Source organism: Python bivittatus, unplaced genomic scaffold (assembly GCF_059951505.1).
Source record: "Python bivittatus isolate LINGU-HERP-01145 unplaced genomic scaffold, Pbiv_v1 ctg000530_np1212, whole genome shotgun sequence".
In the NCBI taxonomy this organism is placed as follows: domain Eukaryota; kingdom Metazoa; phylum Chordata; class Lepidosauria; order Squamata; family Pythonidae; genus Python; species Python bivittatus.
Genome location: NW_028277085.1, coordinates 9,322,229 through 9,349,716, shown reverse-complemented (window position 1 = coordinate 9,349,716; position 27,488 = coordinate 9,322,229). Strand labels below are relative to the sequence as shown.

The 27,488-nt window shown below is 43.3% G+C and overlaps 1 protein-coding gene across 1 annotated transcript; it reads right to left on the bottom strand.

The window, feature by feature from the left end:
• Positions 1 to 12,135: 12,135 nt before the first annotated feature.
• Positions 12,136 to 27,169, bottom strand: GATM (glycine amidinotransferase). Its single transcript, XM_007427142.3, has 9 exons — positions 27,101 to 27,169; positions 20,655 to 20,879; positions 18,294 to 18,489; positions 17,321 to 17,511; positions 15,892 to 16,029; positions 14,276 to 14,440; positions 13,106 to 13,169; positions 12,881 to 12,997; positions 12,136 to 12,248 (listed from the first exon to the last, which is right to left on the bottom strand). The coding sequence occupies exons 1-9, from the start codon at positions 27,167 to 27,169 to the stop codon at positions 12,136 to 12,138; spliced, it is 1,278 nt and encodes a 425-aa protein (XP_007427204.1).
• Positions 27,170 to 27,488: the final 319 nt, after the last annotated feature.

Genomic DNA, 27,488 nt, shown 5'->3' with positions numbered 1-27,488 from the left:
ATGAAATCTTTACCTAATCTCAGTTAATGTCCCAAGTCATTATTGAATGATACCACTTTGGATTAGAAGCTTCAGCTTCATTTCACATTAAGTTTTTCTTTTGGGTGGAGAGAGCAAATCCAGCAAAAGTGCACAGATCTGTATATGCCCTCCTAAATAACTAGTTGCTTTTTCAAGGCAACTCCATCTAAAAGGTGCTAGAAATCTCAAGGTTCAGTTCAAAAGTTTGTGTTGTCTTAATGCTCCAACAATCATCGTATACTAAACGAACATAACTTCTATGGGTTCAGGCTTGCACACACAGACTGCAGGATGCTGAGAAAAGTGAAGCTCACAACAGCGTATGCCCTTTAAATAAAATGTGTTAATTTGAAAAGATGCTACCAGATGACCTCTGTTTTCTCATCCCCAAAGTAACACAACCCGTTAAAACAGAGCAAACAAATGAACAAACACATCAATTCCCTCTTAACCAAATCTCTCAAAGTCAGATCAGTTCTTGAATATTACCAATTTTCCTTTTTTTCCTTATCTTCTGGATGGTTACAGAATTCTAGCAGGCAACTTTCTTGTTGCAAAATCCAGAGAAATGTAGAAATTTTTCAAATCCCACCTTGTACCAAGGGCCATTGATGAGAATCCTTCTGTTTTCCAGAGTTTCTACAACTTCATTTTCTTCCATGCTTTGTTGACTTTGGGCCAGTAAGCATCAAAGGGTCCTCACAAAGGAAGATCAAAACACTGAAACCCTTTCCAGGGGTGCAGGATTTGTAGAACGGCACTGCTTCTGCTAAGGACTCCAGAGAGAGCTGTTGCTGCTGTTTCTAAAGTCCTCGTGGTCTAATCTTTAATTTTTGCATCATGCCTCAATAGTTTTAAGGTGCACAGAACAACAGGAGATATTTTGGGGCTGTCCTCAGTGCTAACAGAAGGTGCTATCAGCTTAAGCTAGTTTCTGATCTTATTTTCCACATCAGCTCTCTTATAAAAATAAATCAGGTTGCTTGTTTCTTGTCTAGCCTGTGTCAGAGCAGACATGTGATGAGTGCAAGTTCCCAAAACAAAGGTAATTCAATAGGTTAGCCAGTCCTGTTTTCAGATACTATGTGTGTGTCTATCTATCAGATGCAAGGTTGCTTAGCAACCAATCTGTTCACGTCACTACAGGTAATAAAGTCAACTTACATCCATGCTAGGTATCTGATTAAGTAAATACTGTTGTCAGGGTGAGAAGAACCTCAGGATGGAAGAGAATTTCATTTCTGAACCTCGTCTTCTGAGTCCAAGGTGGTGGTGCCCAGAAAAGTACCTCAGGGTGGCCATGACAAGACTCATGTGGGACTTCCAAGAATTAGCAGCTCCTTTCTCAACTCTTTCCTGCACTTTCTCTTCATTGTTATTTAAATAGGCATATATGTAATAACAAATTATCTGTAATTTTAATATATGATGCAATTAGGAGAGGATGTGGCATTTGTAGAGGAGGGAGACTTTGGAGCAATAGACTTCTTTTGGTACTGCACTAACAAAAATGAAAAAGTATAGAGTAATATGAATATATTTGGCACGTTATACATAAATACACCCAACTAGGTGGCAATTCTGGGAGCTTCAATCTTGACATCCTGGTTAAGGAAGGCTGTGTTAACGCTATTTGGTGTCAAAAAATAGAGCAACCCCCCCCCCCAAGTTACAGAGCTAAACTAGCAGCTATGAAAATATAAAGGCCAGTAGTTATTTATCATTAGTATCCTTCCATTTTAGCCTTCTTGCATTCTGCTAACTTCTGCTGGTTTTTATAACCTGATCAGCATCTATTTTATTTAAGTAGCACTACCCTTCCTACAACCAGTAGATACTGAGTCAGACTGTCAGTTTGTCTAGTGTCTGCCCATCCATCTGTCCATCCGGTGCTTCCAGAGCAGCGGCCATCATTCCCTTGGTTGCAAAGAAACTAAAGATCAACCCATTGCTGCTCCTCATCCTCCCAGAAAAGGTCAGGATCTTTCACTCAACAACTGTCTTTGATTTCAAAACTCTGCCCTGCTTTCAGGACTAATAAAACAATCAGATCGCTGGAAAGATCCATCAGATCTTATGAAGCACGTGCTTCAAATCACTTGACTGAAGTGAAAATGCACAGGGAGCAAAGCGTCTCATTTAGGTTAACCTTCTAAATCTAGGATTGAATCTAAATCTAGCAGAAACGAAGCAAAATTTAGCTCTTATATTTTCCACAGGTGTAAGAGCCAGGAGAAGTTGGCAGCCATGCAGGTTTTCTCCTTTCTCCCATGACAAGCTGCAGATTATAACATGTCTTCTAGGCAAAGGTGCAGGGCTCTACCTTCATCCTGTGCATCAGGTATAAGCTACTTGGGGTCCTCCAGATATTTTGGATTCTAACTCCTTCCACTCCCAGTCAGCAGAGCCAACAGCCTAGGATCATAGGAGCAGTAGTCCAGAAACATCTGAAAAGCAGCAGGTTCTTTCTCCCTGCAGTATACAGCCTCAAAGATTCCTTTCTTAACATAGGGAAGCAATTTAGAATCACTAAGTAGAAATCTTATGCAGGTGTTGAAGATCTAGTGTGGTTCACCCAGACCTGGTTTTTTAATGTTTTGGTAAGCAGTCACTGCTATAATTACCTTCAGTACCTTCCAGCAATGTTCTGGGGGGCATTGTGGGTAATTATCATGGTGGTTCCTCAGTGCTTGTTACTGTCCTGGGATGGTCTGCAGGAAGCAAATTCATTTTAAATCATTGATTTGACTTATATAGATGCCCATATTGTAACCACAAGCTTGGGTGACTCACAAGACAATATTGTGTTTTTTGTTAAGTATTTTAGGACACTGTTTGTATCCCCAGAGCTCCCAAAGATGGAGACCTAATGTGTGTAGTGTTAAGGTGCTGGATTAGGACTAGAGAGATCCAGGCCCAAGTCCACCCTTGGTCGTGGGAATGGGCTGGGCTGGTCCCCCTCCCCAGCCGATCCTACTTCACTTTAAGCCGCCTCAAGCTTCTGGAGCAATGGCAGGATGTAACCCTAACAAACAAGCCAGCACTATAAAAAATACATGAGGAAAGGTAGTTATAATACAAAGAGGCCTTATGGCATGGGACTTTCGAACCCCAAACATCAACCCTGCCTTAGCCTTTGAGCCCAAGATTGGACACAGTAGAATATGAATGAGGAAGAAATCAGTAAAGCACTCCCCGGAAGGCCCCACAGAAACGGCTGCCTCTGCATGTTGCTCTGGCTCTGCACAACCACCATTACCAACTCTGTGGACATCGCCGGTTGCCCCCATTCAAGGCCACGTCTTGCTCACTGCTCTGGAAGCTGAAGTTCATCAGAACTGGAGGAGGGCATGAGATGAAGAAAGCTGGCCAAAAGCTTCAGCCTGCTGACCCTCTTCCCATAATAACCTCTTCCTCCTAAGCTGCTATCGGCTTCTTGTCTCAAGTTGTGGGAGACTATTTTGACGGGCAGGGATTCATGCTGGTAACACAATGTCCCGTCCTCTCTCCCCCAGTGCTATATTGTGATTTGCTCCATCTTATCTCTGCAGCTGCTCTGGATGGGGGGGGGGGTGCTGTTTTCCACAGTAGGAAGGTCTGAAGCCCTAGTGGAACTGGGGAATGAGAAACTCCCTTTGCCCCCATTTGCAAGCCAAAACCTGGAGCAGTCTTGCTCGGTTCACTTTCCCCTTTCTAATCAGAGCTTACCACCATCAGTCAGGAAATGTGACCTTCCTTCTAGGAGTTCATTTGCTGCTCAGAAGCAGGTAATGCTGAGGGGAGTGGAATCTGGCTCAATTGCCTCTTGCTGCAGAAGGAATGAAGCATGTCGTGTTCCAGCAGCTGGCGATCAAAAATCAGAACAGAACTATTGAGGCAAGAGAGACCAACTCTGGAGTGCAGAAGAAGGGCTTTCAAAACTCCTTTTTCTACCTTTTATCCCTCCGAAGCAGCCAGACATTTCAGAATGCCTTCCTCGAACCCCACTGATGGTGCAACTCAATGATTTTAGACCCTGGAGTTAATTATCTCTTGGGGCCCCCTCTTTTGATAGCCATGCGTATGACCTCAGTTGCAAAATGTGCAACTAACTTACCTCTCCCCTCCATTTTTCCTTCCTGTCTCTCTCTCTCACACACACACACACTCCACATTTTATAATTGCTTCTACATACGCCATTATAGCAAAACAATGCAAAACATTTGCCAACCTCTTCTCCTGTGCAGCTGATATTTTCAAACACTTCAGTCAGAACATGATTGTGATTACAGAAGAAAAAAAACCACCTCTCTTAACACTGACTTGGACTTAAGCATCATTATGTTGTAGGACAGTCTCATGCATGTTTAATATTAATGAATGATCATCCCCATGCATGGCAGTTGTTTAAAAATAATAATCATGAATTCAAGGATGCTGAAAACCAGTAACAACTGAGGGACCCTCAGCTCCCCCATTTTCTGCTGCTCCAAAATCTGAAGCGTCTGGGTATCATTTGGTGACCCTTGAACGGCCAGATCCTGAAGCTGATGTTAAAGATTGACACCTAACTGCAGTCTTCTTCCTGAACCAACTATACTCCAGACGTTTTGGAATGTATTTCCCTAGACTTCCCCCCACTTCCCCAAACAATGGAAGATGGGGAATTTAAAAACACAACGCAGAAAAGATGTACTTTCTTTCTGTATCAGGATGGTTTCAAACTATAATTTCTGGGAAAATCAAATCATGCTTTAATGCTGGATGGTGATAGCCGCCACTCAGCATTAAAGCCTCAAGCAAGATTTAGGTAGTGGTGTATTTTAATCAAAGAATGCTAAGAAATGTGTTCACCCCAATACCTGTCTGGCTGCTTAGCTCAACCCTACTTTAGACTGTCTATTATTCTAACCATAAAGATGACAATTTAAAAAAATACATTCATAACAAGTAATTCCATTGTATTTGGGGATGTGACAAATCTATAAAGGTTTTTAAAAATTAAGTAATATGCTTGTGGTTTATTCATTTGATCACTGTGAGTTCATAATTCTTGTCTTGGCATTATCAGACTGAAAAAAAACAAGAAAAGAATAGAATGAGAGGAGGGGAAAGAAGAGGGGAACTGACTGTTATGGGTTCCTTGAGAATAGAGCAGGACTATAATTTTACAATATAATGCATTATATTACACCATAAATTGCTAAACTGCTCCACAGGTAACTGTTATTTCCATATGGCTTATTCCCAAATATGTATAAAAATGGCTGTTGACACATTTAGGGTCATAGGAGAGGTATCAAGGTTAGAGGTGGCAAATGAGCTCATCTCTGGCTTAATGATCTGGTTTGTGTTGTGGGTACGAGCCTTATTCCACAATGGGGCAGAATTAATCCAATCCCTTTCGTTGCTAGTTCCCACCATAGGAGTGTTCCTTTCTCCTCTTTGGGTTGTTGTTGTTGCTGTGGGAGGTGCCTACATGGCCACATCTGCGTGCCTGCATTTATATGCCCATGCAATTGAGACAAGAGGCATCCATTTGGGGATCAAATTTCTAGGGACTTAGGGAGAGGGAGATCTGAAAGCCTCATTATTGTGGGAGTTCATACGGTTCTACCAAGGGATCCCCAGTGAGAACAATAAGCAGAGCGATTGGGAAGTAAACACAGCTTTTGGTAAAGATGGTCCGTAGCACTTGTGCTGGATGAAGACCGCTTCGGTCTTTTGCAAGAAAACAAGCAGGCTGAGCTTAGTCGGACGGGTCCTTAAATAAAACAAATGTGCGTGCTCCCCTGAGAAAAGACAGTTCTATTTTCTGATCAGCGTACACTGGTGTTAGCCAAATCTCCAATATGTGAGCACTGTTTTCTTCCACTCCTTATAAAGAGTTTAGGATCCACATTTTTAACTCGCTCACCAATTCCCCACTGGGTTCATTCATTCTGGGAAGGAAGGAGGCAGCGAGCCAACATGAAATTTCGAATTGCTTTGTATTGTTGAGAACTGGTTTATTTTGGTTCTTTTTCAAGGTCAGTGGCGGCGTTCAGGGCTCGCTTTATGAATCAATTGACAATCTTTCTCCTCTGCAAAGTAGTAAGAATCCTACAACTTATCCAGCCGCTGGTGGAATATCTACCCTTCAATGCCACTTTTTGTACCTTGCATTGATTTCAGGCTAAAAGTTTATTCATCCTTCAAAGCCTAGTTCTCATTGGAAGACAAGGATTGCTTAAGAACAGCAGGTTGGAGCTCTGGTGCCTGAACTGTCTTTCATCCAAAGTACTCCTTCTAGGTTGGAAATTAGCATATCAAAGTCAAGGGTTTCAAGCTCACCATCTGCCTGTTATGCTGATTTTTTACAGGAGGGGAGAGAGTGGGGCAAGGCTCACCATTCAGCGAGGAAGAACCGTTAACAGTTTAGGAAATAGCTGATGGATGTTCCTCGTGCCAGCTAGTGGGTGTTCAGAAGCTGTAGAAGCTGCTGGTAATTTTAAAGCATCATTTCATGTAGGAATTTGGATTGCTTTCAGTACGTACAAGCCATTTCCCCCCCTTTCATTTCTAAGATCTATGCTCATAATTTCACTGAGGAGGAGGAAACCAAGGTAGGCTTGTCAGTGTAATAATGAGTTTTATGCTTTGAACTACAACCTATCAAGAGCTATGAAAGAGGAAAAGTATGACCATTTTTGTTTTAAAGAGCAAAGGAAGACTTAATAGGTGAATAAAATTAGGCACGATGTGAAGAAACCAGAAAGAGAATTTTCTCCCACATGAACACCCAGGATAAGCTAGATCAGAGCAGTTAAAGGACCTCTTTAAATTACTACCCAGGCAGAGAAATTCTTTGGTGTTTCTTCCTACCCATTCTCATCCCATTTGAAATGAAAGAGTACTGGACGTTCCTTTTGATGAAATTCTCAAGAGTGAGGGTTCTTGTTCTTAAATATGGGATGGACCCAGGGAAAGAGAGAATACTAGACAACCCTGTGACCTGTTGGGTCATCCTTGGAGAGAAAGGTACAGTTGTGCAGTCTGATGTGAGCAAAATGAACATTAAATTTTCCTGAACGGTATTGCTATTGTTTTGTTTTGAAAATGACCACAGGCGGGCAAAAAAACAGTGGGAGTGGGAGTGACTTCCGACTTCCTGCTGGCTTCCCCATTGATTTTGCTTGTGGGAAGCTGGCAGGGAGTGTCAGAAATCATGATCACGTGACTGCGGAGACGCTGCAACAGCCACAACTTTGCAAATAAAAGTGGTCTGAACATCCTGGAAATTTCAATTCCACAGGAGTCATGGGTCCCAGATTTTTTATGTGTTAAGTTAGTGGATTTCGGGTACCTCTATTCAAAACTTGTTGTGGTATAATGCACCGCTTGGGCTAACTTGAGGGTACAAACAGACAAACACAATGAGAATTTTAGTAGTATATAGATTTCTCCCAACTTTTTGGGAGACTGGCAAATGCCACACTTTTGCAGAGATGTCACAGAAAATCCAGTTCGTGTCACCCAGTCCAAAACATGAGTACAAACCTCAAAACAGGTTTGAATAGCTTGAGGAGGAATGTTTTATGGTGGCTAAGGCATTGGATTAAGTCTGGGGAGACCCTGGTTGAAATCCTCAATTGACAATTGAGGATAATTTGGGGGCAGACACTTTCTCTCAATCCTGTCATCCTCAGAGGATGGTTGTGAAGATTACCCTTGTAGAAGAAAGTTAGCATGAAAACTTATTAATACGCAATGGACCTCCTCTTCTAGGTAACTATGTAGGCAATAAAGCCTATAGGATAAAGCTGAGTAGTTGGCTACAGAGAACAGCAACTTTAGTGACTGAGAGCCCTGCTTATAGACTGCCCCTCCCTAAGGAGGCTCATCTGGCGCTAGTGTGTGTGTGTTTTAAACTAGAGATGAAGCTAAGCCTTTGCTTCCAGGACTTTATATTTCAAAGATTTAATCAATAATGTGAATTGAAATGGTGTCCCTGGAGATATACTTTGACCCCTTCAGGCTTTTGGAAATCTCATTCATTCATTCATTCATTCATTCATTCATTCATTCATTCATTCATTCATTCATTCATTCTCATTCATTCATTCATTCATTCATTCATTCATTGCTTCAATGTAGGTGCTGCTTGGCTCCAAATCAGCTCTGGGCACAATATCATAAGCAATAAAAACACAATACAGAACAAAACAAGATGGGATCTAATTGTGTGAAACCAAAACATAGACCCAAACCCCTCCAGCAAGGGGCTCCGTCAACCCTGACCTAAACCTTCCTTTTTAAATGGGCCTTTGGGGATCGTGATGCCTAGTGGGTAAAGAGCAGGATGGCCATCTTCCTATTTTGGATGTGTTGCATTTCTTCTTTGTATTTTGAGACTGCTCAGCTGAGTTCTCAGGACATCACCCAGTGTTGTTACAGTGGGCCAGTACAGAAATGTGGCTAATTAGTTAACAACGAGAAATTGTTCTGCACTGGCACATTTTTCCTGCACTCCTTGTTGTAGTTTATCTTCTTCATCTTCTCATTTGTAACATGACTAGAGGAGGTTTGCTTTGGGAAAAACATGAAGTAAATCAAAAGGCAGTTTGAACAACAGAGATGACTGGCCGTTTCTCTAACGTTTGATGCTACCACACTGCCCTCTAGTGCAACTTCCACCTCCATTTCTTTTCCCCAGTGTGCAACTCTGCAAAAGAAATCAAAACCTTAAAAAAAAAAAAAAGGCAAACACCCACTAGCAATGGCATCTCCAGGGGGAATCCATGCTTTTACCTCCAAGCGATTCCACCCCAAACCTAGAAAAAGGTTTTTAAAACAAAGTAGGGAGAGAACAGTCACATTTCCAGAAGGATTCTTCTCAAGGATTTTTAAAAAGTCCTTACGTTAAGTAATGCATGATAGAGACAGATTTACACAATGGCAGGCCACAGGTGGGGGGGAGGGGGGAATGGGTCAGGAGAGATTGCCTACAGAAATAGCTTTTTTCCCTCCTCCACCGCCAAGTGGAGAGATTGGAGAGGAAGGGATTGCAAGAGAGTAAGCAGGCACACAATGGGGAATACACAGGGCTGTTTGCATAGCATGCTCAGGACCGCCAGCGCCAGCGCATTACTTTCGATACGTGTTTCCCACTGTGTGCCTGTTACTCTCTTATAATCCCTTCCTCTCCAATGAAAGTAAATACAAACATTAATTCCCTTCTTGCTAATTATCCCAGCATCGCAGTGAAGGTGTGAAACTGATTTGTCACTTTCGAGCCAGAAAGCCCAGTTGCGATCACGTGATTTCACACTTAGCGACAGAGTTGCAGGTCCCAATTGTGGTCGTTAAACAAGGACTACCTGTAAAGGTCTTTTCCAGCTTTACTCTGACACCAGATGTTGAATTTGAGATCCACAGCATGCAAAGACAGGGCAAAGCAGGTGCTCAGCCACTGAGTTCCAGTAAGACACCGTCAAAATATTTTGCCCAGGAAGCAGAAATAAATCTGCCCATTCTACAACCTGGTAGCATGCAAAAGAAGCAATACCAAAACTGCACAAATGCAAATGTGTTTTATTAGCATAAATACATAGAGGAAACCCTTTTGGGTAGTATTAGATGAATCATGTGCATTTCTGCTAAGGATTATTAAGTATATTTGATTAATGTAAACAAATTCCACCAAACAACCTGCATTGGGTTGGCAGTCATCAATGAAAGACTGAAGCAAAGCAAGGCAAAACAAGAAGTATACAAAATATTCAAATATTCAAAGTACACTGAAGAAAGTTTTTTCAGACTAGAGGTATCTAATCCAGGTTTTGGGAGGAAGGAAACTAAAAGGAGGCATTTAGAGACCTAATGTATACCAGTGGATCTAATTCTTCTGAAGCATCTAGACGTGACGGATTACTTAAGTTGGGGAACAAACTCAGACATCATACAGTATTTTCCTTGTCCCAACAATGCAGATCTCTCTCTTGCTCCACCTAATAGCCACCCATTCTTGGGACAAGAAAAAAAAAAGGCCAATGCACCTGACATCCAGAACATGAACAATTTTTACTTTACTGTCAGCAAGCCAATACGTGATGTTCCCCAACCATCCTGTTGGCTAGGAGCAATGGGGATTGTAGTCTAATATAGTCAATGGGTCTGACAATGTTTACAAAGGTCACCAGTTCCCAAGCCTGGTGTAGTTTAAGGTGCACCTGCATAAGGTTTCACTGATGATTTTGTAAAAAAAAAATTAGGCTAACCTAAACAGTTTAAAATATAAAATTAGTAAAAACCTGGGCCCATATCTGGTATTTTGAAGTCTTGCCTTAAATTTCACATTGTGTGGTATTCAGACCTAACCATAAATGCTATCAAACTGGAACGGAAAGACTCACATTCATCTTAGGTCTAATCTTTCTAGCTGCCTTTCTGAAATACTTTCAAGCAGAGGTAGATATGTAATGTCAGCCACGGATCTGGTATTTGTCATGAACCTTTGTACATTCTTGGAGTGCAGATAAAAAACAGGGACAGTGTCCAGATGTTGTTCAAAAAGCCAGCTGGAAGGCCCGTTTCACTGATGAGAAAACAGAACTCGTCTATGTGGGCTAAGGGCCAATTCACACATGTTATTTCAGGAAGCACCTAACATATTCAAAGACTGCAAGACCTTTATATTGCTTTCAATGGGATTTATATTTATACTAACCTGTTCCTTTTGCTTTCTGTGGGACCTAAATGCAATTGCTATAGTTTGGACTTGACCAGAAGTCCATTCTCAGTGCCTGAACTACTAATATAGGCACAGTGGTACTCACTGATGGAGGATCCTGCAGAGAAAACATGATGCACTGCCTACCAGTGACTTCCCTGTCCTGGTTTAAGATAGATGACAAATTGTGCGATGTCAAACTACACACCATCTATAGACTCCACTCATCTTCACTGGGAACCAGGTAAGGCAGTACCAATTGCTACTACCTGAGGCAAGGTTCAAGAACTCTCTGAAACAAATGGCTGTAGCTCAGGAGAAAAAGAAGGTCGAATCAATTCCTTAGCATCTCCACCCACTATCTGACAGCTTATCCCAGGGAAATGCAGTTGTCTTTCAACTCTGGGGAGAAGGATGGACTTTGGATTTGTCCAATGGCCCAAAAGACCTTGAGGAACATTTTCACTAATTGCCCAAAGGAGCAAGAGATAGCAAAGAGGGCTGGTTCTTTAAGGTAACTAACACAGAACCTGATGGAATGGAGTTACTGGAAAGACTCTCCAGTAGCCCTAAGCAATAATATGGTTTAATGTATGACTTAGTATATTGTTAAAATCCAGTCACTGAAGTTTGTAAACTATGATTTATGACTTAAAATGGCATGAGTCCAGCCAACTGTAGCTTATTCAAACATGATTAAACAAACCTGTCTTATGGCTATCTCTGTACCTTGTTCATTCCTGGGGTAACTTGTATACAGAGTTGCTCTCCTTGGTCCTGAAATGTTGAGCCTGTGGGGCATACTGAGTCCCATAACAGCTCTTAAGGGCCCTAAAGTCCCGTGCTTCTTCTTGCCTGAGGTGTCACGGGCCTAGATGACTAAAGCCTAGATGGAACAAGGCTATTCAACGTGGGTGTGACAGGAAAGGGCCCTCCCTCCCATCTTCACTGACAGCATGCTTCTGTGTGGGCATGTAACAAGACAATTTAAAGACACGTTAATTTTGTGAATAAGGCTGCGGCCCTATCACTTTCTAATAAACTAACTCAAACACATGAAGCTTGCTTCTGTATAAATATTCACAGTATCCACTTGGATGTGTATATCAAAGAATATCTGGCAAAACAATGGAAGCAATTTCTCAAATGCAGACCATTTGTCAAGGAGCACCATTTGTCAAGGAGCACCATCTAGCCCTAGTTTGCTGTTCATAATGTGTGGATAGACCCTTAGGGTTCACTATCTCCTGCAGGCCATAGGGATGGGGGGCGCAAGTGGGGAGGAAGGGCCTGGTTCAAAGCACAGCAACTCATGCATCTACATTGTTTTGTTTTTTAAAGGAGCCAGAGGAAACTAACCTCTTCATCTTATGTCTCATGCATTCACATTGAATGGTGGCCTGTGCTTCAGACAGGCCTCCTACTAATCCAAATAAGACTTCAAGGTGCCACGACGACGTATGTCACAGGTCCAGCAGTGGAAGCCTCCTCCCAAGGAATTGGCGTGGCGGATATTCACTTTGATTGTTGAAATGCCTGCAGGCAAAAGGGGAGAAAAGATCTCTTGAAGGCTTTTTCTCCCATATGGAATTATTGAGGAATCACACATAGGTGCCAAAGCAATAGGCTTTCTATAGATGATGGTGCATCTAAGCCTTAGTTGGAAGGCTCTTTGAAGGTTTCAAATACTATGGCTCAAATGTCTGTCCAACCAGGGAGGAATCATTACCTTCTTTCTTGCAGGGCTAAACAGAAAGAAAGAGGAAATGGCATCTCCTTTGGGGAGGTCTCACATATCTCTAAAACATGAATGATAATGGCCTTTTTTGACCTTGAAGACAGTTCAGGATGGAGGCAGAGATCTTCAAGGTTAGGAGGCCAGGCATCTCTCAAGACCACTAATGGCCCGATCAGGCCCAGAAGCTCAACATCTTGTGCCTAGAGCAGGTTTTCCTGACTTGGTGGCCTTCAAAGATGTTGAACTTCCAAGTCCCATAATTCCAGTCTGCTCTCTGGATCTAGGGGAGATTCACACTTCTGGAGGACACTTAGTTGGAGAAACCTGGATTAGATTATCTTTAGGAGAATGTGTGTTCTATAGGTTATACACAAGCTCTGATAATAACTGCTCTATGAAATTTTGGCCCCTGTACATAAATTGGTCTTACCTAGGCGTTCAAAGAGCTGCTGGATCGGGGTTTCATTGGCATCTACCATGACACGTTTCTCATCCAGCATCAGGACATTCATGGAAAGCCATTTAGAGGACATCCACAATGGATGGTCTAGAGATAAAAACATTAGCAGTCATGGATGCCCCACTATGCAACCACCACAATAGGACATTTGCTCCCCAAGTCATGCCTTCCATATGGAAACAAAGCCAAACCTACTGTCAGGGATGAGAGGAAGTGGTGGGTGAATGATTGTCCAGCCTGCCTTCTTGAAGAGATCAATCTAAGAGAGTCAGGAAGAAAAAGAGAGAGTTTCACCTTGGAAATCTTATTGCTTTCTGTGTGTTCTCCAGCTGTGCACATCCATTACGTTTGTTACTTTCTCTGTCATTATATAAAAATGATGGATGTATCATCTGTTTAATCTGCCCAGCAACCAAGAATGGGATCAAAATGGAAGAAGATTTTCTTCCAGTACTAATTTCACCTTTGCATCTCATTTGGCTCTAAGTTCTTCTTTGCAGCGCAGTCTGATTTGGTGTGCGCTTGTGTACTTTTAAATGTTCTTACATTTCTTTTTCATTCACATTCCAAGCGGAATTGCCGTGTTTAGCTTTCATCTACATCTGCTGGCCCTTTCTTTTAAGCTGCAGCAAGAGTGGGAAATTGTTCAAGAAGTCAGTTACAGTCAGCCCTTTAGTTGCATTAAGTAGAGATAAGAAGGCTGGGGGAAAAGGTTGGATTTGCACAACATGCTAAGCCATAAATCATGGCTAGCAAGCCCTACTATGGCAAAACCCCACCACTACCACATTATGACTTCATGCAATAGGATAATTTCACCCATCATGCCAGAAAGATTTTTTTAAAAATTGGCTTAGCCACTCTGTTTAAACCATATTCCTATCATTTGGTGTGCTGTTGGAACACAGCCCAGGATGTCCAGCGCAGGAAACAATGTGCACCAACTTATTCCTCAAACTTGAAACAGCACCATCTGGGATAGTCCTTCTATATTTCTTAGCTCATCAAACATGTTGGAACACACTCCCACACCCAAATTCCCTACATAGAGAGAGCTGGCATCTCTAGGAAGGTGATTTTTGGCCCAGCTGTTTTCCAGAAGTGCTTTTATTTGATTTTTATCCCCTCTTTCCTTCAGGCCCAAGACGTTCCACACTACACTTCCTCCTCCTATTTTTTCCCCCCAAAAACAACTGAGCACCCAGCCAATCCCCATATTTATGGGATTCAGGTAGTAAAGTTCATCACATCTTGAAAGCACCATATTGCAGAAGAACTGCTGAATATCAGGAGCTTTTTTGGCTTTTGAGGGGAACATTTGAATACTGGTGCATAGTTCCCCATTCCTCTGTGAAGCTGCCTTACCTCATTGCATGGGCGATCTGGGTTAGAAAGCACGATGCCAGGACCAATGATATTAAAAGTAGCATCGATGTGCATAGGGTTGGGGTCTTTGAAAGAAATAGTATGGACTCTATACTCCGGAGCAAGATGTCTCCTCATCCACTCAATACCCAAGTAATTTGTAACCTGTGACAATGAAGAAAGGACAGCAAAGATGTTTGGTTTATATGTTAGTACCAACTTCATCAAATCTCCCTTCATGAACCAAACCAAACTGGAATGCAGTTGTATGCCAACGTTTGGACTTTCCCAAATTTTGCAAGTTCAGTCCTGCTACAGTAACTCTCCTAGTTCAGTGTCCTGCTTCCTTTTTCTGGGTAGCAGTGACTAGCCACTATTTCAGAAAACAGATGAGAGAAATTTATTTAGGACTAGCACTGGAGTAGGAGGCAATTCCTGCTTCTATGCCTGTAAACACAACCAAATTTAATGTAATTGTGAGGTGGGATGAAAAGGGACTTAAAGGCAAGCATTCTCTGCAGAAGTTTCTCTCTGATGGTCCACCCTCCTACCAGATCTAAGAACTTCACCCTTACTTCTAACGTTCAGTAATTTTTAAACCCATGGTTTTTTCCACATGCATTTAGGGACCCAGGAGAGAGTGCAGAGAAGCTCTTGAAGACAGATGAAATTGTTTGTGGTTTGATAAGATAGGACACCGTGATTTTGTTGTTGTTGTTTAGTCGTTAAGTCGTGTCCGACTCTTTGTGACCCCACGAACCATATTGCGCCAGGCCTTCCTGTCCTTCACTGCCTCCCTGAGTTTGCTCAGTTTCATGCTCATTGCTTCAGTGATGCTATCTAACCATCTCATCCTCTGCCGTCCTCTTCTCCTTTTGCCTTCAATCTTTCCCAGCACCAGGGTCTTCTCCAAAGAGATCTCTCTTCGCATTAGGTGGCCAAAATATCTGAGCTTGAGCTTCATTATCGATCCTTCCAATGAGCAATCAGGGTTGAACCGTGATTTTACGATTATAGTATTACCATTACTGATTGTATTTACTTTTTGGTATATTGATCATTTTTCATATTTGGTGGATTATTATATTGTGATACATTTGTTGCTTGTAAGCTCCTTTGAGCCAGGTGGATAAAGGGGCATAAAAGCAAGTGTAATAAATAAGTAAATAATTCTTGTCTATCCAACCCTCTGCCTAGCCTAGCTCATAGGATTGCTGTCCAGGGAAAAGACTGTACTTGTTCCTGATCTCATTCAAGGAAGAACGGGTGAAAATGTAACCAATAACAACCTGACATGTTTTTTGAGACTTATTCTCCTCTTGGCTGCAGAAAAAGAAAGATTGCCAGGTTCAACCATCCACACCACCTTAATTTGTAGGCGACCCAAGTTAAAATGGAGAAATCAGAATTGTAGGAAATCTAACTGAAGCAGAGGGTGGTTCTATAGAGGATTTGGTTTTTTTTATATATATATATGTTTTCACACATGCTTTCCTTTTGCTGAGTTTGTTAATGCACTTTAAAAGAAAAAGAAAAAGTGACCCTTAAAAAAGCCAATGTGGCTTATAGATATACAAGCCTCAGGGAAAACCAAGGGGGAATCTCGATCGACTCACCTGACTTCTTTGCACAAAGATATCTCTTCCAGCTCTTATGAAGTCTGCAGCGTCAAAACACGGCTCAAATTCAGTGGTGACAAATTTCCCCTGGGCGGCCAACTTGTGCCGGTCTTCCACGGTGCGGATGGGGTAATCCTAATTTAAGACAGACACAGCACGTAATTCCTGGGACCCAGTGGAGGCAGAAAAATACAGCCTCAGATGCTGTCGCAAGGAAACTGAAGTGCACAGAGGAAAAAGAGAGAGAGGGACTTTTGTCCTGATCTTCTCACAAAGAGAAAAAAACTGGTCCTTGGCTTCCAGAAAGCCTATTCAACCATGACCTTCATACTGCTAGACAACAGTTGCAGACCTCAACTTTGCCCGTCCCCCATCTCTTAAATGGGAACATTAGTTCCCATGTTGCAGAGAATAACTTTTCTCCTTTCCACACTGGGCCAGAAGCAGAAAGCTCTTCTGTTTTTCAAGAGGAGAATTGTCCCTTCGCCCCCAAATATTTTGCTGCGCATCCCAAGATTTTTGGATGCAAAACCGTGCAATTCTAGCTATATTTATGCAGAAATTAAATCTCACTGAGTTCAGTGGGACTCATGCTGAGGTCTGCAGGCTCCAATCGGCAGCCTATGTTTGCAAAGCAATTCCTCCATTTGCTCCTTGGCAATTAATAATAGACACCAGGACTCTTAGTCTCTCCCCCACCCTTGAGTTTTGTACTCAGCACCCACCCTGAAGAAGACCTCTGAGTAACTCAAACACATGCTCATCTCTTTGTGATGTTTCAAGCTTGTCCTACCAAATACTAACAACACTGCCTTAAGATTTTTATTTTAAAATGGGCCAATCCAGGACCATTTGCCGAAAAAAACTCAAGTGTAGAATTGTGACCCATCCTTAGTGCTATGAACATGGCTTTTCCAGAGCAAAAGCAGAGGAACCACTTTGCACACTTGGACTGTGAATTTCTAGATGCTTCTCTGGGCAAGGATGAAGATAGTGGGATTTATTTGAGGTGTTGCTTTCCAGTTTGAAAGTTCCATGTTGAAGGCATCTCCTCTTGTATTCCTCTTTTGGCACTGTGGGACCATGCTTTGAGCAGGCCACCAATCTAAGTTTGCAGAGTGCCCCTGATACAGTGTATATGGAAGCTTCCAAGCTTGCTACAGCCTTCCCTCAGAATATGCACCTACAGAGCAGTGAACCCAAGAGACAACCTTTCCCAGAAACCGCTACAACTGTAGGAGGACAGGCCACCAACAATTCCTATTCCTCAATGCTCCCCCCTTGGGTCTCAGTTCTACGTCCCGTTGCTGACACATGGGCAGTAGCATTTGTGAACTTCAGGTGTGACCAGAGGGGAATTTTTATCGCTCCCAGAGAGCAGCTGGTCAAGCTCTTCATTTTGGGGAATTTTGGGGAAGAAGGCTACCTGGTCATAAAGTTCATCAGACATCGTGGGCTTTGGTGCTGTAGTCCATTTGGCCCCCTGGCGAAAATACTCTTTGATGACTGGGCGATACGCTCTGTATTCAAAGAAACGGGCCCGCCAGGCCATCGGAGCTTCAATGATTTCGTTCCCAATTACAATTAAAATGTCTCTCGGCATAGCTGCATACATGCCTACCAGAGAAATCAACACATACATGCCTGTTATTCCACTCACTGTGCCTGAGCATGGTTGTGTATAATGTGCACTGCTGATACACAGCTGCAAAGTTCAAAGTTTCCAGCACGGTTGCTATTTTTATGATGCAAATTAAATGAAAATATAGCAAGGAGAATTGAAATCCCCATAAATATTTTTTTTCAATTATAACACAAAACAGATCATAGTTAACTATCCACGTACAGTGTGTGCTTTAGAAAAGAAAGTGTAACCATTTGTACACTCACCCACACAGGTATGTACATTAAATTAATCTGCTGGAGAAACTATTAATATAGCAAGTAACTTGATCCTCAAAGAACTTTCTGAGAAGTCAGATAGAGCTCTGTTTCCAGATCCCCTCATTGTCCTCCAACATTTCCAAAATGTATTCTGTTTTTGTTAACTCCATAATAATTGTAAATAAACTGCAAATTTGTTCATTTTGTTTTTATTGATTTTAAAATTTAATGGTTTTTACTTGGCCTTCCTGTTCTCTTGCCTGCGTTACTCTTCTAACATTCCTCCTTGCCAATATTTTTCTTTACATACTACACTTCCCTTCCTGTTTTCATTTTTAGAAACTAATGACTTTTTAGATAGTAAAAATTGTGTTTCATGAACATTATGAGTGGCTTTGGGACCCAACATTTTAAAAAGGGGATAAGGTGCCAATATAATCAATAAGTAGGTAGATTACCAAAAGCGCACAGTTGGAAACCACTAAACTTAGTAAAAGGCTATTCGTAAGAAGTACCGGTAGATTCAAAGTCAGGTGTTTTATATTTGGATGACCAGTTGAGAGCTTCAGGCCTCTTCACAGTCACCCCTTCCATTCTCAAAATATTGCACATTTCTTCAATCTCAGCTATTGCTTTCTTGACATGATCTTCGGGAAAGCTCTGGCCTCCGTACTTCTGATAAAACTCCCAGTACTTCTCATAGGTATTAGCCTGGGGAATCACCCAAAAAAGAAAAGAAAAAACAAGGCCACTCTGAAACAAATAATTTACAGACAATTGCACTGAATGGTTTTCTGGTCATGTGCTAATGGGTGAAAAATACACTTCAGATCAACTGTTCTTTCGGAGAAGAAATGCTTGACACATATACCCTACTCCCCCCAAGCAAGGGAAATTCCACATCACACCATGTTATAGTTCGTTGAGTAAATCACTACTAGGTTCACAAACATTCAACTGACAGCTATGATTTAGATACCACAATCATCAGGTTAGGTTCATCCAGCATGTTAAGCCACAATTAGCACATTATGCTAGGGGCTCACCTTGTGTGTAAACCAGGTAAATGTGTTAGATTAGTCTGAAGACTTAAACAGGAGAAGAAAGAAGAAGAAAATACTTTGAAAACAAATCTATAAGCGCATGCAGCCTTCCCCAAGTTGATGCTGTTGTTGCATCACAGCACAAAACCCATCACCACCATATTGGCTGGAGCGATGGGTACAGTTCCTCAACACTTCCTCCCTGCAATGGAGGAGGAGGATGCTTTAGTAGAACATGCATGCAAAGATATCCTGCAGAACCCAAAAGAATGGTCCATCTCTATGTTGTGCATTTTAAAGGTCTGAAACATGTCATTGAACGAATTAAGAGTGGAAGATCAACTTTGCACAGCTGTGAGTCTGTACATGCCTCTCTAGGCAGGAGCCATCACAGTGGGATTTCATTTAAGGAATGCCTTCCAGTTTGAAAATTCCACACTGGAGGGATCTCCTCATGTCCCTATTTTGTGACTATGTGGGCCCGTGGTACAAGCAGGCCACCATTCTAAGTTGCATAATGCCCTGACGCAGTGCATATGGGACACCGGGGGACAGCTTCCAAGCCTGGTACACGCTCCCCCCAGAATATGCACCTACAGAGCAGTGGGGCCAGGAGATAGCCTTTCCCAGAAATGCTACAATGGGCAGTTGTAAAGACTAGAGAACAAGCAGTTCCTGTCCTGAAGACTCCTCCCACGGGTCTCAACTCTATGTCCCCAATTGTTGTTGACACTCAAGCTGTAACATTTGTGCAGCCCTAGGAGGTCTTCAGCAGCTGGAATTACTGCAGTAGCAATTTCAATCATGTGTACGGTTCAAGGGCCAGATTTTCTACCCGCAAATGATAGTCCTAAAGCTTCAGAGATAAGATTGTGTCATGTGGGCTGGACCCAAACAGCCAACTCAGCAATTTACAGGTTGTGCTTTGTTTTGGCTATTCTACATGTCATCTGAGACCATCACTGCAGCCAGCAGAGTTTATGTTGGCCATGCTAACAAATATGACGACTTCAGCTTCCACAATCCACATCATCTGTGGACTTGGATCCAAGAAAGCTCAGACAGTCATCACCCTGTTGTTTTAAGATGCAACAAGTCACTACTGCTTTTGCTGCAAAAAATTAGTATGATTCCCTCTCTGGAAACTCTTAATATAAATGTCTAAACCTTCCCTTATGTTCTACCTTATGAATACCTCAAGGGCAGGAAACCCCAGTTTTCCTTTCCTCTTCTACCTTCTTCCATTAAGCCAGAAGAAGCCTGGGGACCCCAAATGCTTACATGCTATCTTGTGATCCTTTGGGTTCAACTAGCAAAGGCATTGCTCCAATACAGATGTTGGCATTGTTCTTAGGGCAAACGACATTACCTTTGCTTATAATGGAATTCTATACCAGTGCACATATTGGCACACAACACTAAATCCGTTTGCAAATGTCCTCTTACTGCTATATATTGGTTAGAGACTCTGTCGTCATAAACATCCAACCCAGAGATTGCTGTCCAGGGATGAGAAAACCTGCAAGCGAGCTGGACAAGCACTGGGCCACTATTTGAGGGCAAAGTGGTGTAGTGGTGAAAGTGATGGACTAGAAAACCCAGGTTCTAGTCCACCCTCGACCACAGGAGCTCCCTGGGTGACCTTGGGCCAGTCACTCTCTCTCAGCCCAACCTAATTCACAAAGAGGAGAGAAGACTATGTACGCTGTCTTGAGCTCTTGTTACAGAAGGTGGAACATAAATTTAAAAAAACTTCTGCCTTAGTGTTTGAAGAAATAAAAAACGATGTCATCCCATTCAAAGCTTCTTGACAAGCAGCTGGTGAACACTTACCTTGACCTCAACTGAAAAAGGAGGAACGCAGGCGTTTTCAGCTCTCCCCACAATGACTTCTTCCAGGGGGTCCCATTCATTGTAGGAGCAGACAGGGCAACCGTCAGCAGCAGGATTAGGGGCTTTGGAAGTCTCATCAGCAACAGCACAGGGAGAATCGGAGGCTGCTGCTGCTTGGGTGCTCTGAAACATTTGCTGCACCCATCCTGTGATGATTCTCCCAAACTTTAATTTAAAAGCAAAAACAACAATCAGAGAGGGGAAATTATAGCGGTGTGACTATGTGGTGCCTGTCATAAGGTCCTGGGTTCTTGGGAAACAATCAGATACTCAGGACCCAGAAGACCATCTTGATATTTTTTTTTCCTTTTATTTGTAACATAAGCAAGGTAAGGAACATTTCTTTCAATAGCGCAGATTCCTTTAAATCAAGCAGCATTTAAACTAAGGCACATAAACCATAATTTCGGCCAGTTTGACTCAATCATGCATTACATTAAACCATACCTTGCCCAACCATATTTTGCTGAGTAAAGCACAACTAGCTGCAATGACACTATATATGAAGCCATAAACCATGGTATACAAATCACAAGGCTTGGGTTTGCACAACACACTCAGTCACAGGTAAGCAAAAGCGTTTTACACATTAGGAGATGTATGAACTCAACAGAAAGGGTCAAATCCTGGTCACTGTCAGTTAATGCAAAGCTCACTTCCCTTTCCAGCCAAGACATGAAGGGCTGCTCGTGCAGGGAGACAGAAGGAAACACCAGCACTAGGGTCAAAGTTGGGGTCTTCAATCACTAGATAGCATCTCCTGGCTTGGCTTCCAGACCAGAACTTTTGGGAATTAGATGGTAGTACTCAGAACCTCGCAACCCTGGCGGTCAATCAAAAGCCAAGTTAAAAATATTGGCTCTAAAATATCTGCTTTGCAAACAAAACATCTTCAACGAAGTGGACCCATCACTGCTTCAACTTTACAAACACAAGAAGGGAAGGCGAGCTGAATTGCTATAGCAAGCTAAGCCACCGAGGAGGACAAGGAGATTCCCAGGCATTTAATAAATATCTCCTCTTGAAAGAGGAACCATTGCAATTATTGTTAAACTGAAGCTTGGCAACATGCTTATTGGCAGAGTTATCCAGGGAAGGGGGGGTCAAAAGAGTCAAATGTCCTGCCCCCTTTTTACATTTGTCACATAAGGGATGTGTTAGATTAGTTCTTCAATCACATGTCATAACCACTGTCTTGATTTTTTTTAATTGTCCCTGTGATTATTCTGATTCAACCAGAACAGGAAGAGGCCAAAAATATAAAAGAAAGCCCTCTAAGTCTGTTAAGAAACAGAATTGACCCAGAAACTCTTGGATACAAGCACTCATGGACAAAAACATGTTCTATTGTTTGCACTGCCTTTCTTTTTTTTTGGAGGTGTATGAAAGAGAAGTTCCATTGAACCATCTTTGATGTTCTTCAAATGTGTGGACTTCAAATCCCAGAATTCCCCAGCCAGCAGAGCCATTGCTAAGAAGTCTGGGAAAGAAGCCCATTCATTAAGAGAACACTTGGGTTGCGAAAGATCATTATGAACTCTGGGGTTTATTACTTAGCTCTGTGCATCCCATCAGCCACATCTTTCTCCTGCTGCTACTTATAAACAACATCCAGCTTTGATTCTAAGAGGGCTTTGCCCTGTTTTTGCACTCTACTCATCTCTACTGTAAAAGAAAGGTTCTTGCTACAAGACTGAGTTTGCATCTCACCACACTAAACCATAACATAGCTTATGAGTTAGACTACTGCACTGAGCCTTACATGGGGCTGCCCTTGAATACTTAGAAGCTACAGCTGATCCAATATGTACCAGCTCGACTGCTTGCAGGTAGAGATAGGTTGAAGAGAATGATCCCTAAGTTGAGGTTGATGCATTGGTTACTAATAGGCTTCTGGACCCAATTTAGTTTTAACCACTACAGCCAGCTTGAAGCTCCAGGTCCCCACCCCATGTTGCATTAGGGGGTGTGGGCCTGGAGGAATACCTTCTCAGCGGCAGACCGCTGAGTTCCATCTTGGAACACCTTGCCCTCAAAGTAGAAGGGAGGCTCTACTTTGCGGGTTGCAAAGCATGGAAAGCCATCCAATTTGGATGGCTTTGGGTGCAGACAGTAAACCTGGGTTACTAATTTTTATTTTCTTAGCAAACTGCCCAGACACAGGAGAAATTAGGGTAATTGAGACCTACTGCAATAAATAAAATGATTGTGCATGCTTTGAGCCCAGCTGTTATGCTTTGTGAATCATGGTTTATACTTAGTGTGCTACACAGACCTATCCTTTTGCAGTATATTTATCCAACCATACTTAAATAAACCATAGCTTAGCAGTCTGGGAACTAGATCACAAAGAACAACTGAAAGCCTGGTGTTGAATCAGCAAGCATAAGCTTCTCTATCAACCCAGGACACAACCATGTTGCGATAACGTTGGCTTTCCTTCAACCATTCCGGTGTAATGGGAAGAGTAGACTCAGCTTTCAGCCAAGTTCCTCTACTCACTCCAAGCCCCTTAGCAGAAGAGGTTGTGGTTGTTCCACACCAGCTGTTGGGAAAGACTAGACAGCCAAGCTGCCTAGGACTCAACCATGCCCTATCTTCTTGCGGAGTGTAAATGATCAGCATTCCCAGCCCAAAATGGGAGGGTATGCTGGATCAGCAGAAGGTGGGGGGAAGAGGCCCTCCAGAGAAGGCATATTGGAGGACAGAAATGGAAGACTCAGAAGAACTCAAGCTCCTTTAGTTAGCCCACCTCAGGATCTCCTGCCAGGTTAGGTCTGACCTGAAGGCAAGGGACAACTAGACCTACAACAATCCAGAGCATGGCTGAAACATCAGGGCAAGGAGGGAGTCAGTCTTAACAGGCATAGGCGTTCAACGCAAACTGTACTGATGAAAAAAATGACATGCCTCGTGATGTCATGATAATCCCAGCCCTTTGCATTTGCGTCCCAATACAGGGATGAAAATCATTAATCATGGGTTTCCTATGGTGATATTGTGATACACTTTGGGTCACTCCTCACCTTCCATCCTGACACCCATGTTAATAAAAAAGTAGTAGAACAATCCTTGAGATGTAGCCAGTGGTCCTCTGCCAATTCCCTGGACAGAAAGTTCTTTACAGATGCAGCTGGTTTTGTTCTGTCTTCACGGTTGCAGTCATGTGTAATTCCCATGTCACTCACATACCTCATAGGTCATCTACAGAACCAACCTGTCTTCCCTCCCTTCCTTCCCACATCCCAACTGAAATCCTACATCAGAGCTGCATCTCAGGCAAACGTCTGCCTTTTCATAAAATCTGTGAGTCAGAAGAGGTGCTTCCAGACTCCTCCTGATTTTTGGCTACCATAAACTAATGCACCTCTCTTCCTGCAAAGTCATACTTTGGAGTCCAGGTGGGGTGAGGAATCTCAGCTGGCTGTTAGCCCATCAACTCATCAGAGTTTATCAAAGTTCAGAACACATCATCCAGCTTAGACACTCTGGAAGCTACACAGGGGCCAGCTTTATTGCTCAGCAACAGCCCTATCAACATCTCACAGGCTTCTAAATGTTCTGTGGCTGAGTTAACCTATCACACGAAGTCAAAATGTGTGTTTAGTCTCATCTTGGCTTAGAATCCTACAATTTGTGATTTAGAAATGGTTCTTTATGCTTCGTGTATCATGAACTGGGCCATGCAGTTTATTGGGGAGTTTAAAGAAATCAGGGTTTGGAGCGCAGTGTGAATCCAATCCACGTCATTGCTTTGCAGCAAAAGTTGCAATTAAGTCCTGTCAATAAAGAAATCTCCTTTATTTATCTACCAGCAAGAAGAATTGCTCTTGTAATCCAATGGATATTCACAACCAGATCAGAAGTGGCAAATCAAACCTCACTGTTCTTTTAGTTATTTAATCACCTGCATTACAGACCTTTGCGGCAATCAATTAAGACCCCTATCAAGAAGACCTTTTACAGTATGGACTTTTTGCTGAAAATGGAAAAAAGTGAAATGATGATTTCTGGATTTGATGATTGAAAAAAAGATTGAATAAGGGGCTGAAGGGATTATTGTAATGTTAAGGAGGGATAATGAGTTTGTAACTGCTGTCAAGAAGGGCAGAAGTTGCTTCTTTAACTCCCCCCCCCTTTAACTATTCTTTTCTGCACCTTTTCTTTTCACTTTATATATTTCTCTATTTGCCTTTTAGCTATGTAAAAACTTTAAATAAATAAATAAATAAATAAATATTTTTAAAAACCTGTCAGAGAAAGAAGCTGATTGTTTGCAACTGACCAAGGCACATTTTATCTTCCTTCAACCCTCCTAATATGAAACGTAGATTTAAATGTAGACATGATCCCCTTTTCCAGAGACAGTCAGGAATCTAGCCCAGATGTCTCAACCTGGCTGAGATTTCTTGAACTTGCCATCCCTCCTCACCTGCAAGGCACCAGGCTGAAGCAGTACCTCTCCAAATTCAGCCTAGTCAAAAGGCCAGATGTTATCAACATCAGCCCCTTTCTCTTTTTCACAATCCTGCATGGAAACCCTCGCCTGGCCCTCACCAGCGGTGATCAATTCCATGCCATCAGACAAGGAAGAAAGCCAACGGGCCAAGGGATGAGGTTTTTCCTTCCTTTCCTCTGCCATCCTCCTGCCAGGCCAGTGAACTTGATTTTTCCCAGTGAAAAGAGCTCTTTATGAGCTCTTTACGAAGCAGAAGCTTGCCTGTATTTTTTTCCTGCACATTCCTGAGCTTGCAGAATGGAAGAGAGGATGAGAGAATAGATTTGCCATGCCCGATTCTGAAAAAGCGGATTAATCTGAATGCCATTTTGAGCAGAGGGACTTTAAGATGCCGATCAGCATCTTCCTTCTGAGGTTTCTTTGTAGTTGTTGTGCCTTCGAGTCCGTGTTGACTCCTGGCACCTGCCTGGACAAGTCCCTGCAGTTTTCTTGGCAAGATTTCAGAGGTGGTTTGCCCTTGCCTGCTTCCTAGGGCTGAGAGAGAGGGGCTGGCCCAAAGTCACCCAGCCAGCTTTATGCCTAGGCAGGACTAGAATTCACCATCTCCTGGTTTCTAGCCTGGTACCTTCACCACTACCCCAAACTGGCTCTCCTTTTGTTTACAGAGCATATAAAGGACGACTCTGTAGACACGTTCATCCCTGAGATGAAACTTTGGCACAGTAACACTTACTGCCCCCAAACTTGCCCAGGACAGCAATGCGACACCAGGCAGTTAAGTTACATATGTAAATTTAGACTCTGGACTTCTTGGTTTGGAGGGGAGAGGCAAGTCTGATCCTTGCAGGACCTTTCCTCCCATAGAACAAACCAAAATCAAAACCTTTATTACGGCCTTTAGGCCAGAGAACTCATGGAACCAATCTGATTCAATGCAAGTGGACAGTTCCTAGCTCAAGAGGGGGGATTAGTTATAGTTAATTTTCACAACCTTCTTTGTTTTCCCTTGTATAAGTGGAATTAAAGCATTTAACCTAAATTAACCAAAAGGGGCCATGGACATGAGCAGATTAGAGTTAAAGCTCTTTGGAGAGCAAGGCAGGGGCAGGAATTTCAAGGAAATTTAAATTTGGCTGCCAAAAAGTGTCACATTTTTGCAAACAAAAATAAAGTTCATATCTGAACTTTTCCTTCCTTCATATGTGCAGAAAATGCCTCCAGGCATTTTTTTTTTTTTAATTAAACCTTGCGAATTGATTTGATCAAAATTCGCCTTCAGTGGAAAGAAACCCTGAATGGCAAACTTCGAAAGTTTGCTTTGTTTTTCATTTGCTTGTTTTAAATCCCAGCTCCAGGTCACAAGCGCAGCCCTCCAATGTGCCTGGGGAATCCACGGCTCCCTTTGGAACCCGGATCTCGCCTTCCACCCCGGCCCTCCTCAAAGTCACACCAACGCAATTCCCTGTGCCCACCTCACTTTGCACACGCCCAGACGCACCCTTCTTGAACGGGGCGCGTTTCCGCGGCGCAATAGCTAGCTTGGCTTGGCTTCCCAGGATCGCTGCCCCCCCCCCGCCCCAGAAATAAGCGCTCTTGGCTCCGATCCTCGACGCGCCGCTTCCGCTTGGTTCGGACTATCCTAAACCCGGGTTGTTTGCACACAACAATCGGGTCCGGGCGAGCGCCGGCAGCAGTGGCGTTCGCAATGCACGCTCAGCCGGCTGAGCTTCAACCTCGGTTAGCTCTCCGGGGGCGCCTTCCGTCGCGCGAACACCCCCCCCCCCCCAGTCCAAGGAGCTGTGCGAACCCAGAAAGCGCCAGCTGCCTTCGGCCATCCGGTTCAGCGGGTTGTGCGAACCGAGCCAGGGTGCTTCCCTAGCCCCGCGCCTCCTCCGTGGGCGCTCGCTCCGGCTGCAGGGGCTCTTACCCTCGACCCAATGTAATGAACGGCTTCGGCCCCCCGGCTGCCTCCGCGCAAGCACCGCACGCGCAGCATCCTCGCTTTCCCCAGGCTGGCTCGGATCCGCTCCGGAGCAACCGCGCGCGCGCACCCCCGACCAGTGCCCGCGGCGACGGCGAAAGCCAGGCGAGAGCGCCGGGCTGGGCGCTTTTGAGCGCAGCTTTGCGCACGCCCCTTGTGCGGCCCCCATTGGCTGGCCCGGCCGGGAGGATGGGGGGGGGGGGAAGCGGAGGACGAGGCGGGCGAGAGCCCCGACTTAGCCGGCGGAGGCATCTGGCCTTCTGGGTTGCTTTTTATAGCCGGAATGAATGGGGGAAGGTCCCGGGCGCTGACTTGGAAAAAGGCACGCGGTGGC